At 37.0% G+C, this 20,006-nt stretch overlaps 1 protein-coding gene across 1 annotated transcript in view; it reads left to right on the top strand.

Annotated features, from left to right (window-relative positions):
- The window catches only part of INPP5J (inositol polyphosphate-5-phosphatase J), an 85,894-nt gene that overhangs the window by 16,155 nt on the left and 49,733 nt on the right, over positions 1-20,006 (top strand). Inside the window, exons 6-9 of the mRNA XM_053700558.1 lie at positions 11,407-11,523; positions 11,619-11,794; positions 17,865-17,976; positions 18,900-19,009. Of these exons, the coding sequence (XP_053556533.1) occupies positions 11,407-11,523; positions 11,619-11,794; positions 17,865-17,976; positions 18,900-19,009 (515 nt within the window). The remainder of the gene's footprint in view (positions 1-11,406; positions 11,524-11,618; positions 11,795-17,864; positions 17,977-18,899; positions 19,010-20,006) is intronic.

Raw genomic sequence — 20,006 nt, 5'->3', positions numbered from 1 at the left:
CCCTCGCTGCTTAAAGGGCCACTAAACCCAAAACCTTTCTTTCATGATTCAGATAGAGAATATAAATTTAAACAACATTACAATTTACTTCCATTATTTATTTTGCTTCATTTTTTAGATATCCTTAGTTGAAGAAAAAGCAATGCACATGGTGAGCCAATCACACGAGGCTTCTATGTGCAGACACCAATCAGCAGCTAGTGAGCATATCTAGATATGCTTTTCATCAAAGAATATCAAGAGAATAAAACAAATTAGATAATATAAGTAAATTAGAAAGATGTTTAAAATTGCATTCTCTTTCTAAATCATAAAAGAAAAAATGTGGGTGGCATGTCCCTTTAAATCTATTTGTAGCCTCACTAGCCTGGCGCTGATATTCACTTTCTTTAGAACAATTCCTCTTAATACGGATATATTCTCCTTTCGGTATCCCCCTCAAAACATGACGAGGGTGACAAGATTCAAATTGTAGCAGGGTATTCCCCGCAGTTTCCTTTATATACATCTTAGTTTGTATAAGAGACCCAATTTCCCCACCCTGGACTGTGAGGTTTAAAAAATCCACACTACTTTGACTGTGTGTGCCAGTAAATTCAATGCCTTGCTGGTTGCAATTTAGGTATTGACAGAAAAGATCTGCCCTAGTAGCGTCACAGTCCAGGATGAAGAACAGATCATCAATATAACAATGATATTGGATTATCTCCTCTTTAAATGGGTTACTATCTCCAAAGACGTGGGACAGCTCCCACCAGCCCATAAATAGGTTGGCATAGGATGGGGCAAATTTTGCCCCCATCGCTGTCCCACGCCTTTGGAGATAGTACTCTGTTTGAAACATAAAGTAGTTGTGTGTTAGCAGATATTCAATTGCTCTTATCAAAAAAATCTTGGTGGCTTCTTCAAAGTCACACATAGAATTAATGAAGAATTCTATAGCTTTAAGGCCTTTAGAATGCTCTATAGATGTATACAGTGAGGTAACATCCACGACCATAAGTCTATAGTTAGTTTTCCATTTAACTTTGGCAATTTTGTTTATGAAAGATGTAGTGTCTTGTATGTAGCTAGGTAACTGACTTACCAACGGCTGCAAAAATGTGTCAACGAGTTCAGAGAGTGTTTCATTTAGAGACCCTATACCCGCGATAATAGGTCTACCAAGCGGGGACAGGGGATCCTTATGAAGCTTGGGCAACTGATGAAAAATTGGTTTCACCGGATGTGACACTATCAATTTTTCCTCAACAGATTGTGTAATTATGTTATGTTTACGGGCATAAGTGACAATATCTACAATCTCTTTTTGAAATTTATTAGTAGGATCTTCTTTGAGTTTAATATATACATCTCTTTGGCCAAGCTGTCTCTTAGCCTCTGTGATATAGTCAGTTTTATTCAGAACGACTACATTACCACCCTTGTCAGACTGTCTGATTATGATATTCTCATTTTCAGACAATTCTTTGAGAGCCATTTTCTCTTTATATGTCAAATTGGTGTGCTTCTTTTTATTATTTATTTCTGTCACTGACTTCTCTAGATTGCGTAATTTAAATTCCACTGTTTTTTTGAAAAATGTCAATTACTTTTGATCGTGTTTTGAACGGATAGAAGGTACTTTGATTCTTAATGTGTTTTAAAGAGACATTACTTTCTTGAAGGCATTCGCTCTTAGTTTCCTCTCCCTCGTTTAATTATTGGTCTAGATTTCTCAATGTGTTCAGTTCTGAAAAGTTAAAGGGACATTATACACTCATTTTTTCTTTGCATAAATGTTTTGTAGATAATCTATTTATATAGCCCATAAAGTTTTTTTTTTTTAATTAATGTATAGTTTTCCTTTTTTTTTAAATAACATTGCTCTGATTTTCAGACTCCTAACCAAGCCCCAAAGTTTTATGAGAATACCGTCAGCTACCTTCTCCAGCTTGCTCCTATTTGTGTAAAGGGTCTTTTCATATGCAAAAGAAGGGGGAGGGGGGAGGGTCTTATTTCCCACTTGCAGTGGGCTTTCCAACTACCTTTTCAACAGAGCCAAAGTGACAGCTTCTAAGTAAGTTTTTAAACAGTTTTATACTGGATTTTTAGATCAGTATCTGTGCATATTATTCTTTATAGTAGTGTCTATTACATGCAGTTATATGAAAATGAGTGTATACTGTCACTTTAAGATCAGACAATGAAGCAGCATTATCAGTTACTGCTACTCTTTCCATACTACTATTAGGTTCATTTTGTGCCTCCTCATCCTTCCTGAAAAAATGTTTTTTCAAGGTTATTTTTCTTGCAAATCTATTTATATCTAAGATAGTCTCAAATATATTAAAGTGATGGGTAGGCACAAAATTGAGGCCTTTAGAGAGTAGGTCTACCTGTGCAGAAGTCAAGGATACAGAGGACAGATATCACACACATAAATATGTACTCAAAAAACAGACGCTCAGAAATACACATAATCACAGCTGCCTAGGGATCCTGGGGAAAATAAAAAATCTAGGTATTTTTTATTTAATTTGGTAGAGAGTCTGATTCTGGCTAAAGAATGTGATGTTTCATTATAAGTGATTTGGATTTCAATTAGACAAATTAAATTTTAAAGAGTAGAATTTATGTGAGTAAAATAATCACTTTATTAGAATAAACTGGGAACCTTCTTCACCCTTTCAGAGAAACCTAGGCCTTTAGCTAATTTATTGTCTCCTCTATTAACTCTTTAGCAAAGGACATGATTTACTTTATTAACAAAAAGATAGATGCAAGCACGTCATTTATTTTCTGTTTTACAAATAACAAATAAACATGTTATGATTAAAAAAAAGTATTGTTCCTACACAAAATAGTAAATAAATAGTAAATAATGTCCCTAAAGAAATTATTAAAATACTATTAGTTACATAATAGAGACATGTGGCTTTTTTAAGATAAGATGGAGATAGATGGCTTAAAAAAGATGACATGGTATTTTTTTAAATAATCCAGGCATTTTTTAAATGCTGTCGGTTTTCCTACCACAATTTTCTACCACTCAGAAATCAATTTCCTGACACTCAGAATAAAAGTTTATTTATTTTTATCTTACTTCATGACAGTTGAGGTTCTGCCTCCCCTGACTGCACGTCCCTGACTTGGAGGCAAGTCAGCCTCCACCTAAATGGATTACTGCTTATTCTACAAGATCAGTTGCAATTTGGGTTTATGTTGACCAAATTTGCAAGGCAGCTGCTTGGTCTTCTTTGCATAATATTACTAAATTATACTGTTTTAAAAGCCCTATTTATTTCTGCTTGTTGGTTATTTTTATTTGCATAATTTAAAAAATAAAATAAAATTAATATAAAAAATTATGTTCTTTTGGGGTTGTGCATTAAGTTTCTCAGTAAAAAATGTTTTAAGATGTTTCTTAAATCCCGCTCTTTATGTTTTCATTACTCGTGGACTCCATAGGTTGGGTGTTAGTTACCAGGAGTAATGGATTGTGGACTCTCACCACCTGCATGAAAGAAAACATAATTTCTTTCATGTAATTAACAAGAGTCCATGAGCTAGTGACGTATGGGATATACATTCCTACCAGGAGGGGCAAAGTTTCCCAAACCTCAAAATGCCTATAAATACACCCCTCACCACACCCACAAATCAGTTTTACAAACTTTGCCTCCAAGGGAGGTGGTGAAGTAAGTTTGTGCTAGATTCTACGTTGATATGCGCTCCGCAGCAAGTTGGAGCCCGGTTTTCCTCTCAGCGTGCAGTGAATGTCAGAGGGATGTGAAGAGAGTATTGCCTATTGAATGCAGTGATCTCCTTCTACGGGGTCTATTTCATAAGGTTCTCTGTTATCGGTCGTAGAGATTCATCTCTTACCTCCCTTTTCAGATCGACGATATACTCTTATATTTACCATTACCTCTACTGATTCTCGTTTCAGTACTGGTTTGGCTTTCTACAAACATGTAGATGAGTGTCCTGGGGTAAGTAAGTCTTATTTTCTGTGACACTCTAAGCTATGGTTGGGCACTTTATTTATAAAGTTCTAAATATATGTATTCAAACATTTATTTGCCTTGACTCAGAATGTTCAACTTTCCTTATTTTCAGACAGTCAGTTTCATATTTGGGATTATGCATTGAATTATCATATTTTTTCTTACCTCAAAAATTTGACTTTTTTCCCTGTGGGCTGTTAGGCTCGGGGGGGCTGAAAATGCTTCATTTTATTGCGTCATTCTTGGCGCGGACTTTTTTGGCGCAAAAATTCTTTTCCGTTTCCAGCGTCATACGTGTCGCCGGAAGTTGCGTCATTTTTTGACGTTATTTTGCGCCAAAAATGTCGGCGTTCCGGATGTGGCGTCATTTTTGGCGCCAAAAGCATTTAGGCGCCAAATAATGTGGGTGGCGCTAAAAAATATGGGCGTCGCTTTTGTCTCCACATTATTTCAGTCTCATTTTTCATTTGCTTCTGGTTGCTAGAAGCTTGATATTTGGCATTCTTTCCCATTCCTGAAACTGTCTTATAAGGAATTTGATCTATTTTGCTTTATATGTTGTTTTTTCTCTTACATATTGCAAGATGTCTCACGTTGCATCTGAGCCAGAAGATACTACAGGAAAATCACTGCCTGCTGGATCTACCAAAGCTAAGTGTATCTGCTGTAAACTTTTGGTAGCTATTCCTCCAGCTGTTGTTTGTAATAATTGTCATGACAAACTTGTTAAAGCAGATAATATTTCCTTTAGTAATGTACCATTGCCTGTTGCAGTTCCCTCAACATCTAAGGTGCAGAATGTTCCTGATAACATAAGAGATTTTGTTTCTGAATCCATAAAGAAGGCTTTGTCTGTTATTTCTCCTTCTAGTAAACGTAAAAAGTCTTTTAAATCTTCTCTCTCTACAGATGAATTTTTAAATGAACACCATCATTCTGATTCTTTGGACTCTTCTGGTTCAGAGGATTCTATCTCAGAGATTGATGCTGATAAATCTTCATATTTATTTAAGATGGAATTTATTCGCTCTTTACTTAAAGAAGTACTAATTGCTTTAGAAATAGAGGATTCTAGTCCTCTTGATACTAATTCTATACGTTTGGATAAGGTTTTTAAAGCTCCTGCGGTTATTCCAGAAGTTTTTCCTGTTCCTAATGCTATTTCTGCAGTTATTTCCAAAGAATGGGATAAATTGGGTAATTCATTTACTCCTTCTAAACGTTTTAAGCAATTATATCCTGTTCCGCCTGACAGGTTAGAATTTTGGGACAAAATCCCTAAAGTTGATGGGGCTATTTCTACCCTTGCTAAACGTACTACCATTCCTACGTCAGATGGTACCTCGTTTAAGGATCCTTTAGATAGAAAAATTGAATCTTTTCTAAGAAAAGCTTATCTGTGTTCAGGTAATCTTCTTAGACCTGCTATATCATTGGCTGATGTTGCTGCAGCTTCAACTTTTTGGTTGGAAACTCTAGCGCAACAAGTAACAAATCGTGATTCTCATGATATTATTATTCTTCTCCAGCATGCTAATAATTTTATCTGTGATGCCATTTTTGATATTATTAGAGTTGATGTTAGGTTTATGTCTCTGGCTATCTTAGCCAGAAGAGCTTTATGGCTTAAGACTTGGAATGCTGATATGGCTTCTAAATCAACTCTACTTTCCATTTCTTTCCAGGGAAACAAATTATTTGGTTCTCAGTTGGATTCTATTATTTCAACTGTTACTGGTGGGAAAGGAACTTTTTTACCACAGGATAAAAAATCTAAAGGTAAAAACAGGGCTAACAATCGTTTTCGTTCCTTTCGTTTCAACAAAGAACAAAAGCCTGATCCTTCGTCCTCAGGAGCAGTTTCAGTTTGGAAACCATCTCCAGTCTGGAATAAATCCAAGCCTGCTAGAAAGGCAAAGCCTGCTTCTAAGTTCACATGAAGGTACGGCCCTCATTCCAGTTCAGCTGGTAGGGGGCAGGTTACGTTTTTTCAAAGAAATTTGGATCAATTCTGTTCACAATCTTTGGATTCAGAACATTGTTTCAGAAGGGTACAGAATTGGTTTCAAGATGAGACCTCCTGCAAAGAGATTTTTTCTTTCCCGTGTCCCAGTAAATCCAGTGAAAGCTCAAGCATTTCTGAATTGTGTTTCAGATCTAGAGTTGGCTGGAGTAATTATGCCAGTTCCAGTTCCGGAACAGGGGATGGGGTTTTATTCAAATCTCTTCATTGTACCAAAGAAGGAGAATTCCTTCAGACCAGTTCTGGATCTAAAATTATTGAATCGTTATGTAAGGATACCAACGTTCAAGATGGTAACTGTAAGGACTATATTGCCTTTTGTTCAGCAAGGGAATTATATGTCCACAATAGATTTACAGGATGCATATCTGCATATTCCGATTCATCCAGATCATTATCAGTTCCTGAGATTCTCTTTTCTAGACAAGCATTACCAATTTGTGGCTCTACCGTTTGGCCTTGCTACAGCTCCAAGAATTTTCACAAAGATTCTCGGTGCCCTTCTGTCTGTAATCAGAGAACAGGGTATTGTGGTATTTCCTTATTTGGACGATATCTTGGTACTTGCTCAGTCTTTACATTTAGCAGAATCTCATACGAATCGACTTGTGTTGTTTCTTCAAGATCATGGTTGGAGGATCAATTTACCAAAAAGTTCTTTGATTCCTCAAACAAGGGTAACCTTTCTGGGTTTCCAGATAGATTCAGTGTCCATGACTCTGTCTTTAACAGACAAGAGACGTCTAAAATTGATTACAGCTTGTCGAAACCTTCAGTCTCAATCATTCCCTTCGGTAGCCTTATGCATGGAAATTCTAGGTCTTATGACTGCTGCATCGGACGCGATTCCCCTTGCTCGTTTTCACATGCGACCTCTTCAGCTCTGTATGCTGAACCAATGGTGCAGGGATTACACGAAGATATATCAATTAATATCTTTAAAACCGATTGTTCGACACTCTCTAACGTGGTGGACAGATCACCATCGTTTAATTCAGGGGGCTTCTTTTGTTCTTCCGACCTGGACTGTAATTTCAACAGATGCAAGTCTCACAGGTTGGGGAGCTGTGTGGGGATCTCTGACGGCACAAGGAGTTTGGGAATCTCAGGAGGTGAGATTACCGATCAATATTTTGGAACTCCGTGCAATTTTCAGAGCTCTTCAGTTTTGGCCTCTTCTGAAGAGAGAATCGTTCATTTGTTTTCAGACAGACAATGTCACAACTGTGGCATACATCAATCATCAAGGAGGGACTCACAGTCCTCTGGCTATGAAAGAAGTATCTCGAATTTTGGTTTGGGCGGAATCCAGCTCCTGTCTAATCTCTGCGGTTCATATCCCAGGTGTAGACAATTGGGAAGCGGATTATCTCAGTCGCCAAACGTTGCATCCGGGCGAATGGTCTCTTCACCCAGAGGTATTTCTTCAGATTGTTCAAATGTGGGGGTTCCCAGAGATAGATCTGATGGCCTCTCATCTAAACAAGAAACTTCCCAGGTATCTGTCCAGATCCCGGGATCCTCAGGCGGAGGCAGTGGATGCATTATCACTTCCTTGGAAGTATCATCCTGCCTATATCTTTCCGCCTCTAGTTCTTCTTCCAAGAGTAATCTCCAAGATTCTGAGGGAATGCTCGTTTGTTCTGCTAATAGCTCCGGCATGGCCTCACAGGTTTTGGTATGCGGATCTTGTCCGGATGGCCTCTTGCCATCCGTGGACTCTTCCGCTACGACCAGACCTTCTGTCGCAAGGTCCTTTTTTCCATCCGGATCTGAAATCCTTAAATTTAAAGGTATGGAGATTGAACGCTTGATTCTTGGTCAAAGAGGTTTCTCTGACTCCGTGATTAATACTATGTTACAGGCTCGTAAATCTGTATCTCGAGAGATATATTATAGAGTCTGGAAGACTTATATTTCTTGGTGTCTTTCTCATCATTTTTCTTGGCATTCTTTTAGAATACCGAGAATTTTACAGTTTCTTCAGGATGGTTTAGATAAGGGTTTGTCCGCAAGTTCTTTGAAAGGACAAATCTCCGCTCTTTCTGTTCTTTTTCACAGAAAAATTGCTATACTTCCTGATATTCATTGTTTTGTACAAGCTTTGGTTCGTATAAAACCTGTCATTAAGTCAATTTCTCCTCCTTGGAGTTTGAATTTGGTTCTGGGAGCTCTTCAAGCTCCTCCGTTTGAACCTATGCATTCATTGGACATTAAATTACTTTCTTGGAAAGTTTTGTTCCTTTTGGCCATCTCTTCTGCTAGAAGAGTTTCTGAATTATCTGCTCTTTCTTGTGAGTCTCCTTTTCTGATTTTTCATCAGGATAAGGCGGTGTTGCGAACTTCTTTTGAATTTTTACCTAAGGTTGTGAATTCCAACAACATTAGTAGAGAAATTGTGGTTCCTTCATTATGTCCTAATCCTAAGAATTCTAAGGAGAAATCGTTGCATTCTTTGGATGTTGTTAGAGCTTTGAAATATTATGTTGAAGCTACGAAATCTTTCCGTAAGACTTCTAGTCTATTTGTTATCTTTTCCGGTTCTAGGAAAGGCCAGAAAGCTTCTGCCATTTCTTTGGCATCTTGGTTGAAATCTTTAATTCATCTTGCCTATGTTGAGTCGGGTAAAATTCCGCCTCAGAGAATTACAGCTCATTCTACTAGGTCAGTATCTACTTCCTGGGCGTTTAGGAATGAAGCTTCGGTTGACCAGATCTGCAAAGCAGCAACTTGGTCCTCTTTGCATACTTTTACTAAATTCTACCATTTTGATGTATTTTCTTCTTCTGAAGCAGTTTTTGGTAGAAAAGTTCTTCAGGCAGCGATTTCAGTTTGAATCTTCTGCTTATGTTTTTCGTTAAACTTTATTTTGGGTGTGGATTATTTTCAGCAGGAATTGGCTGTCTTTATTTTATCCCTCCCTCTCTAGTGACTCTTGTGTGGAAAGATCCACATCTTGGGTAGTCATTATCCCATACGTCACTAGCTCATGGACTCTTGTTAATTACATGAAAGAAAACATAATTTATGTAAGAACTTACCTGATAAATTCATTTCTTTCATATTAACAAGAGTCCATGAGGCCCACCCTTTTTTGTGGTGGTTATGATTTTTTTGTATAAAGCACAATTATTCCAATTCCTTATTTCATATGCTTCGCACTTTTTTTCTTATCACCCCACTTCTTGGCTATTCGTTAAACTGATTTGTGGGTGTGGTGAGGGGTGTATTTATAGGCATTTTGAGGTTTGGGAAACTTTGCCCCTCCTGGTAGGAATGTATATCCCATACGTCACTAGCTCATGGACTCTTGTTAATATGAAAGAAATGAATTTATCAGGTAAGTTCTTACATAAATTATGTTTTATGCTTACTTATTAAATGAGTTTCTTTTATGGTGGTGAGAGTCCATGAGACCCCACTCTGTGTTTTTCTACAGGTTTTTTTTTTCTTCAGCACATTTTTTTCCCTGCTGCTTTTATGTTTGTTCTTGTTTCTTTTCCTACCTCATTTTGCTTGGCTATATGTTAGACTGAGGTACCTATTAGGTGAGAGCGGTTTTATAGAGCTCTTGCGGTTTGGGAATCTTTGCCTCCTCCTAGAGGTTGGGAAGGGTAATTCCTAGGAGTAATGGATCGTGGACTCTGACCACCATGAAATAAAGGAATTTATCAGGTAAGCATAAATTATGTTTTTATAGCTGAAGAGCCTCCTTGCACACTAAGTCCAAACTCATTCATGACAGTGCATATATATTATTGAACTCATGGTCACAAATGCTTGTTCCAGATTACAAGTTAAATAATAGATGCACTGTCCTGAACTAATTCTAAACTAAGCATGCATGGAGACTTATCCCCTATAAAACCCATTGAGGATTTCCAAGTCTTGTTTAAAGGGACAGTAAAATCAAAATGAAACTTTTATTAATCAGATAGAACATTTAGTTTTAAGAGACTTTTCCAATTCACTTCTATTATCACATTTTGCACATTCTTTTTATATTTACACTTTCAGAGGCACCTTCTCTTACTGTTTTTGACAATAACTACAGTGTAATACAATCACATATGAAAAATGAAATATTAAAGAGACATGAAACCCCAAAAAAATCTTTCATGATTCAGATAGAAAATATAATTTTAATCAACTTTCTAATTTACTTCTATTATCTAATTTGTTTCATTCTCTTGGTATGCTTTGTTGAAAAAGTAGCAATGCACTACTGGTTTTTAACTGAACATATGGGTGAGCCAATGACAATCGGTATATATATATGCAGCCACCCAATCAGCAGCTAGAACCTAGGTTCTCTGCTGATCCTGAACTTGCCTAGATAAACCTTTCAGCAAAGGATAACAAGAGAAGGGAGCAAATTAAATAATAGAAGTAAACTGGAAAGTTTTTTAAAATTGTATTCTCCATCTGAATCATGAAATAAACATTTTGGGTTTCGTGTCCCTTTAAATCATGCCATTTGTAGATGTTGTTGTCCAGAAGGGACTACAGAAGTCTGTCCATCCTGACAAGATATGCCTGGTACTCATATGGATGTGTGAGCGTGTCTTGTGATGACAATAGGTGAATGTCACACATGTGAATTATTTTCCTTGTCGAGTGAACAAAGGTTTTAAATGAATAGAGATATCCAGTAACTTTAATGGATATGAAACCCAACATTTTTTTTCTTTCTAATTTACTTCTATTATTTTATTCTTTTTTCTTCGATCCCTTGGTATCTTTTGTTGAAAAGCAGGGACGTATGCTTAGGAGCCAGCCCATTTGTGGAGCACTATATGGCAGCAGTTTTACAAGAGCACTAGATGGCAGCGCCATTCCCTGCCATGTAGTGCTCCAGATGCCTACCTAGGTATCTCTTCCACATAGAATATCATGGGAACGAAGCAACTTTGATAATAGAAGTACATTGGAGACTTTTTTACAATTGTATGCTCTGTCTGAATCACAACAGAACATTTTGCTGGAGGATTCTGTTGTAAGCAAAACTCTAACAAATGATCTATGTTTGTTTTATAGCAGCTATGTGCAGTAGCAACAATAATCACAAATAAATGTAGCATAAAAGCAATCCCATACATTTCTTTTCCATAAATAAAATATATAGCACATTACAACATGTTCATTTTGTTTTCACACAAAGATACAAGTCTTTGTATGTATTTTTATATACAAATATACCAGCTTATTCATGAGGTCAGTTGTAATGTGTTTTCTTGTAGTGTACAATACTCATCCATGCACATGAATGATCGATCTTGGTAATTTGTTGCATTTTTTTAGAAAAAGCAGGAGAATACACCTATGGCTTGGCCCATCTGGGCGTGTATTGTAACAAAGTTCACATGCACTCACGCAGTACCCTTTCTCATGCAGGTTAGCTCGGTGAGGATGCAGGGCTGCCTTTTGCTGGTGTTTGCAAAGTATTTCCACCTGCCTTTCCTGAGAGATATACAGACTGACTGCACCAGAACAGGCCTAGGAGGATACTGGGTCAGTGTGCCTTTGTGTAATTGTATATGCATGAAAGTTTGTGTCTTAGTGTTTCTGCCTAATAGTAAAAAAAATAATGTGTTCTCTGTTTTTAGGGTAATAAAGGTGGAGTCAGCATTCGCTTGTCCTTGTTTGGTCACATGGTATGTTTCCTGAACTGCCATTTGCCAGCTCATATGGAGAATTCAGATCAGCGAGTGGATAGTTTTGAGAGCATTCTACAACTTCAGCAGTTCCAGGGACCACTAGCAAATGGTGTGCTGGACCATGAGTATGTGCTTGGGGGGGGTTTGCTCCAGTGTTTAGCAAATCCTGAAATATCCTTGTAAAGGGTTCCTCTAGCTTTCTGTAACTTCTACTCACAAACCAAGATGTATTTCATGCACTGCTCATATTACTAAATAGCTCCTCTTCATGTAAGGTTGTCTTGTAACAGTGTTTCAAATGGTGCATCGTACTATATATATTAAACAATCTTGTGGTTGTTTTTCGGCCGATAATGATCACTGAACCTCAGTATTGTCAATGTGTTTTTTTTCAGTGACAATCCCAAAATGCTTCTGCTGTTAATTTTTACCTCCTGAACACATCACAAAATTGTTATCTTCATTGTTTATCTCCCGAATTGTGATTCAAATACTAAATACGGAGAATTAAGGACAAACAAAATAACAATTTCACTGATTAAATGATTAAATCACCTGTATGCTGATGTATCCATTTGTTAGGGTGACAGCTGTGCAATTAACCTTTTGTGCTTTAAAACCATGGAGTGTATTTATCTGTGATGGGCTTTATCAGTTTAGTGGGCTTTATCAGTTTAGTGGGCATATGTTTGTTGGATTATTGATTTAGCTCATTTGTATTCATGTAAATGTGCTTATTATTATGTTTTAACTTTAGTTGATTCAGCAGGTTGTGTTGGTATCTAACGTTGCTTCCTAATGACATCCAATAGGCTTGGGCTATTTCAGTTTGTTTTGCCTATGCACAAAACCAGTGTTGCATTGTTGAACTTATTGGGGTACTTGTTAATAATTTGATCATCTTATTTTAGCTGGGGAATTTGATAAGTGAATATTGGCCTTGTGAATGTGTTGTTTTAGGGACAGTAAGTTTAAAATGTTGTTATTCATATAGAGCATGTCACAACTTTCCAATGTATTTCTACTATCTAATTTGCTACGTTCTCATTGTATCCTTTGTTGAAAAGCTTAACTATGTAGGCTTAGGATCAGCAATGCACTTCTGGGAGCTAACTACTGATTGGTGACTACGCACATATACTTCTTGTTATTGACTCACCCAATGTGCTCAGCTATCTCCCAGTAATGCATTGCTGCTCATTCAACAAAGGGTTACCAAAAGAATGAAGCTATTTCATAATAGCAGTAAAATGGAAAGTTATTTAAACTCCATATGAATTATGAAAGAATATAGTGTGTTTTGTTTCCCTTTAACCCCTTAAGGACACGGCCATTTTTAAATTTCTTTCCCTTAAGGACCAGGGCTATTTTTACATTTCTGTGGTGTTTGTGTTTAGCTGTAATTTTCCTCTTACTCGTTTACTGTACCCACACATATTATATACCGTTTTTCTCGCCACTAAATGGACTTTCTAAAGATACCATTATTTTCATCATATCTTATAATTTACTATTAAAAATATTATAAAATATGAGGAAAAAATGGAAAAAAACACACTTTTTCTAACTTTGACCCCCAAAATCTGTTACACATCTACAACCACCAAAAAACAACCATGCTAAATAGTTTCTAAATTTTGTCCTGAGTTTAGAAATACCCAATGTTTACATCTTCTTTGCTTTTTTTGCAAGTTATAGGGCCATAAATACAAGTAGCACTTTGCTATTTCAAAACCACTTTTTTTCAAAATGAGCGCTAGTTACATTGGAACCCTGATATCTGTCGGGAATACCTAAATATCCCTTGACATGTATATATTTTTTTTTAGAAGACATCCCAAAGTATTGATCTAGGCCCATTTTGGTATATTTCATGCCACCATTTCACCGCCAAATGCGATCAAATAAAAAAAAATGTTAACTTTTTCACAAACTTTAGGTTTCTCACAGAAATTATTTACAAACAACTTGTGCAATTATGGCATAAATGGTTGTAAGTGCTTCTCTGGGATCCCCTTTGTTCAGAAATAGCAGACTTATATGGCTTTGGCGTTGCTTTTTGGTAATTAGAAGGCTGCTAAATGCCACTGCGCGCCACACGTGTTTTATGCCCAGCAGTGAAGGGGTTAATTAGGGAGCATGTAGGGAGCTTGTAGAGTTAATTTTAGCTTTAGTGTAGTAGAAAACCCAAAGTATTGATCTAGGCCCATTTTGGTAAATTTAATGCCACCATTTCACCGCCAAATGCGATCAAATTTAAAAAAAACGTAATTTTTTTCGCAATTTTAGGTTTCTCACTGAAATTATTTACAAACAGCTTGTGCAATTATTGCACAAATGGTTGTAAATGCTTCTCTGGTATCCCCTTTGTTCAGAAATAGCAGACATATATGGCTTTGGCAATGCTTTTTGGTAATTAGAAGGCTGCTAAATGCCGCTGCACATCACACGTGTATTATGGCTAGCAGTGAAGGGGTTAATTAGGGATCTTGTAGGGAGCTTGAAGGGTTAATTTTAGCTTTAGTGTAGAGATCAGCCTCCCACCTGACACATCAGACCCACTGATCCCTCCCAAACAGCTCTCTTCCCTCCCCCACCCCACAATTGTCCCCGCCATCTTAAGTACTGGCAGAAAGTCTGCCAGTACTAAAATAAAAGGTATCTTTTTTTTTTTCTTTTTTTTTTTTGGAGCATATTTACATATGCTGCTGTGTAGGATCCCTCTTAGCCCCAAACCTCCCTGATCCCCCCCCAAACAGCTCTCTAACCCTCCCCCTCTACATTATTGGGAGCCATCTTGGGTACTGGCAGCTGTCTGCCAGTACCCAGTTTACAAAAAAAATGTATATTTTTTATTTTTTCCCCACTTTTCTGTAGTGTAGCTTCCCCACCCCCTCCCAGATCCCTTCGATTAACATATTTATCCCCCCTCTCTCCCTCTAAATAGAAACCACTGTTCCATAGTGTAATGGTTCCCACCCGCTCCCTCCCCGTGCACTCGCCCGCCCGCCTCCCCTGTGCACGCGCGCGCGCCCTTGCGTGCCCCCCAGCAATCCCGCCCACGATCCCGCCCACCGGTAAGCCATCGATCGCCGCCCACCCGCCTCCCATGTCTGCTCCCACCCACCAACGATCGCGGCATCGATGTCCGGTGCAGAGAGGGCCACAGAGTGGCTCTCTCTGCATCGGATGGGGAAAAATGTTATTGCAGTGATGCCTCGATATCGAGGCATCACTACAATAACCGGAAAGTGGCTGGAAACGATCAGGATCGCTCCCAGACGCTTTCAACCCCAACGTCGTACAGGGTACGTCGCTGGTCTTTAAAGACCAGTTTGTGCAAGACGTACCCTGTACGACGCGTGTCGTTAAGGGGTTAAGTGTGAAGGATTTGTCTTGTGATCAGACAAACTAAACTGGCACATGTTAAAGGGACATGAAACCCAAAATGTTTCTTTTATTATTAAGATAGAGTATACAATTTTAAACAACTTTTCAATTTACTTCTATTATCTAATTTGCTTCATTCTCTTGGTATCCTTTGTTGAAGAAACAGTAATGCACATGTGAGCCAATAGCATGGGGCATATATGTGCAGCCACCAATCAGCTCCTGAGCCTACCTAGGCATGCTTTTCATCAAAACAAATTAGATAATACAAGTACATTGGAAATTTGTTTAAAATTGCATTCTCTATCTGAAACATGATACAAAAATATCGGTTTTCATGTCCCTTTTAAGTATGGGGCTTTTTTTCACAGAAACAATGATGAAAAAACTGCTGTCAATAATTTTAAAATGGCTGATTGAGCTTTGGAAAAGGCTCCAACGTTAAAGGGACATTATACACTCATTTTTTCTTTGCATAAATGTTTTGTAGATGATCTATTTATATAGCCCATAAAGTTTTGTTTTTTTTAAATGTATAGTTTTGCTTATTTTTAAATAACATTGCTCTGATTTTCAGACTCATAACCAAGCCCCAAAGTTTTATGAGAATACTGACGTATACCTACTCCAGCTTGCTCCTGTTTGTGTAAAGGGTCTTTTCATATGCAAAAGAAGGGGAGGGTCTTATTCCCCACTTGCAGTGGGCTTTCCAACTACCTTTTCAACAGAGCTAAACGGAGAGCTTCTAAGTCAGTTTTTAAACAGTTTTATACTGGATTTTTATATCAGTATCTGTGCATCTTATTCTTTATAGTAGTGTCTATTACATGCAGTTATATGAAAATGAGTGTATACTGTCCCTTTAATATGCTGATAATTATCAAATGATAGATTTGATGCAAACCCTTAATGTTTTAAAAGCTTTGTTATATATTGTTAAAGAAATACTTCCACCTATCTGTAATTTAGTTTGGAATTGGCACCTTCTGTTTGCCTGCAAGTCCATTCTTGTAGTCAATGTTTTTATTTACTGTTGGGATACAATAGCTTTGTTTATTGAGGGCAGCATGTCCTTTGAATAAATAAATTTACTGCTTCTGTGAAACACATGCAAAGTATCAATGCAAAACCAGACAGTCTTACACAAGCCGATGCAAATATTCACTAAAATAAATATATATATATTCTTTCCAAAACATCAATGAACAATTCTATCATATTGATCAGTATTGCTGAGACCTGAGGAAGAGAGAGAGCTCTCAATAGCTTGTCTTTGACTAGGTAATGATAGTCCAGTAAAAAAGGTATTACTGTGCATATTGCAATACTCTTTTATATATATATATATATATATATATATATATATATATATATATATATACACACACACATACATACATATATATATAGGTGTATATACATACATGCACGCACACACACACACTTTATGTTTATGACAGAGTATAATGTGAAAAAGCTTTGAAAATCCTGGTTATAGAAAGCCCTTAAAGGGACAGTATACACTCATTTTCATATAACTGTATGTAATAGACACTACTATAAAGAATACAATGCACAGATACCGATATAAAAATCCAGTATAAAACTGTTTAAAAACTTACTTAGAAGCTCTCAGTTTAGCTCTGTTGAAAATGTAGCTGGAAAGTCCACTGCAAGTGGCAAATAAGACACTCCCCCTCCCCCTTCTTTTGCATATGAAAAGACCCTTTACACAAACAGGAGCAAGCTGGAGTAAGTAGCTGACGGTATTCTCATAACACTTTGGGGCTTGGTTAGGAGTCTGAAAATCAGAGCAATGTTATTTAAAAATAAGCAAAACTATACATTTTTTAAAAAAACAACAACTTTATGGGCTATATAAATAGATCATCTACAAAACATTTATGCAAAGAAAAAATTAGTGTATAATGTCCCTTTAAAGGAACATTAAAGTATTTTCTTTGTTCTATATAAAAAAAAAGATATTTTTTTTCTTGTGGGCTTATCGTCCAGTGAAGCTGTGGGTGTATTCCTATTAGCTAGTGCGCTTTTATTCCACAGAACAACATTGTACAGACATGCGCTTCATGTTAGTTTGAAAACAAAAAACAACAAACAAACAAAAAACAGCTTTAACTTAAACCTTTTTATTCAAAATATTTTAATATGTTTAAATAGTTGTCTTTTGCATGCATGATATAAACGTTTACTGTTTAATGTCAGAAACTCAAAAGGTCATAACTGTGATAAAATGGAATGTTCTAACACTAGCGACGCCCCACAACACTCCATAGAAAGGCCAAAAAAGCTAATTCTAGAACTTAGATTTTCTTCAAAATGCTGAAAAATTGCCTAAACCAGCTACTGGTTTGTTACCAAGGTTACAGAATTAGCTTTGGTCTCTCTTTGGATTGTGGTGCTTAATGTGTATTAAGAGCGCTCAGACCTTTTTCTGTATTATTATGTATTCTTTCCAACACTTCAGTAGGTTATATTTTTTCCTATATAGGCCATGCACATTAGCATTAAAGGGGACATTCCACACAAACCTGAAATGCACCTCAGTTTCAAACAGACCTGTTTATTCAGTACATTTATATTAGCTACCAAAAGCTTCACCTGCATATTACACGTGTAGCAAAAGGCTTATTGCACATGCTCATAAAATACAACCATCTACACCTGTATACACATACAAAAACACCTTCTCTATACAGATATGCTATTCATAGTGTTTAGGGTAAGCACAAGTTTTTAGGGGATGTATTACGTTTTCCTAACATCATTTTCCTTTTTCCCTTACAGCTTGGTTTTCTGGTTTGGAGATTTAAATTTCCGAATTGAAGATCTGGATTTGCATTTTGTGAAATCTGCAATCCAGGGCAATAAGCTTTCATTGCTATGGGAGAAGGACCAGGTGAGGGGGCAGGGAGAATGTAAGTACGGCGCATATTCATAAGAAGCGCAATGTATGTATATTCTGGGCATCATCTTTTCATATTTATGTAGTGCACTAAGTAACTTAATCCCATATGATCTGCTTATTGAATAGTCTACATTATATTGGGTATTTATGAACTTATAGAAGAACCCTTTGTATAAATATACAGCCTAGTGTTTTGCCAGTGTCCTTGAGTCACCACGGTCACCACGACCTTCACACCTCATCCCCTCTGTTGACGTGCTGAGATTTCATGCAGTGAAATGTTTTACCTGAGGGCTAAGGCAATAACAATGTTTACAAAGCCTCATAACCAGCAGGGCTTTCTTCTCATAGGTGTTTGTCACCTGCAAGAGACCTGAAAGCATCTGCAGCTTCATATGAAATATGCATTAAAGGGACATTTTATGCAATATTAAAAGATTCTTTTTTTTTGTAGCCTTATATTATTACCCAAATGTTGATTGGTATCTATGTGTTTAACCACTACAAGGGGATAAAACACATAATAATGCTGTAGCACCAGGAGTGATCCTGAGCAGGACACAGGTGATGATTGACTGCTGCATCCATACGCAACTCCTGATTTGCTCATCAGTCATATACCCACTGGATGATGCACTTGAGTAATATAGAATTGTATTTACCTGAAGATTAACGCTATCATAAGTCTCTAAGTTTAAATCATAAGTATAATGCTTATTTAATAACATAAAATATGCTTAGTTATAGGCAAACAATTTCTGGAAATAGTATTGTTTCAAAACAAATACATACTTTTGTCTTGTACTGTATATTTTTATTGTACTGTATTTATCTTTGTATTATTTTCTGTTGCCTGTCTAGTAAGCCAGACATTTACCTGTTTATATTTGCATATCCCGTTTTTCCTATTATAGCTCAACATAGCAAAATGTTACGAGCCAGTTCTGAGTGGATTTATGGAGGGTTCTCTAACATTTACACCCACGTACAAATATGATGTTGGCACAAACACGTTTGATACAAGGTTAGCAAATGTGTTTTTCCTGTTGAAGAAAGTTGTGAAGGTTATTTGGGATTGTATGATTGTATTACCTAATATAAGATGTATAAAAGTGCTACTAAATTAAACTAAATATTTAAAGGGATATAAACCCACGTGCTTTCTTTCATGATTCAGATAGAGCATACATTTAAAAACAACTTTTCAATTTACTTCATTCTCTTTGCAACCTTTGTTGAAGGAGCAGCAATTCACTATTGGTAGCAAGCTGAGCACATCAGTAAGCCAATGACAAGAGGCATATATGTGCAGCTACTAATCTGCAGCTAGCTCCCAGCTCCTGAGCCTACCTATGTATGCTTTTGAACAAAGGATATAAAAAGAACTAAGTAAGTTAGATAATAGAAGTAAAGTATTTTGCATATTATTCTCTGGATATTCTTTGTTCTGAATACACAATTCTATCAATAATTTATTTACGGCTAGATTTAGAGTTGGGCGGTAGCCATGAAAACCAGCGTTAGAGGCTCCTAACGCTGGTTTTTACCGCCCTCTCGTATTTGGAGTCAGTCAGGAAAGGGTCTAACGCTCACTTTGCAGCCACGACTTTTCCATACCGCAGATCCCCCTACGCCATTTGCGTATCCTATCTTTTCAATGGGATCTTTCTAACGCCGGTATTTAGAGTCTTGGCTGAAGTGAGAGACAAACGACAAAACTCCAGCCGCAGAAAAACATAATTTATGTAAGAACTTACCTGATAAATTCATTTCTTTCATATTAGCAAGAGTCCATGAGCTAGTGACGTATGGGCTATACATTCCTACCAGGAGGGGCAAAGTTTCCCAAACCTCAAAATGCCTATAAATACACCCCTCACCACACCAACAAATCAGTTTAACGAATAGCCAAGAAGTGGGGTGATAAGAAAAAAGTGCGAAGCATAAATATAAGGAATTGGAATAATTGTGCTTTATACAAAAAAATCATACCCACCACAAAAAAGGGTGGGCCTCATGGA

This window comes from Bombina bombina, chromosome 2, assembly GCF_027579735.1.
Source record: "Bombina bombina isolate aBomBom1 chromosome 2, aBomBom1.pri, whole genome shotgun sequence".
In the NCBI taxonomy this organism is placed as follows: Eukaryota; Metazoa; Chordata; class Amphibia; order Anura; family Bombinatoridae; genus Bombina; species Bombina bombina.
This window is presented reverse-complemented; position numbering and strand designations above follow the sequence as displayed.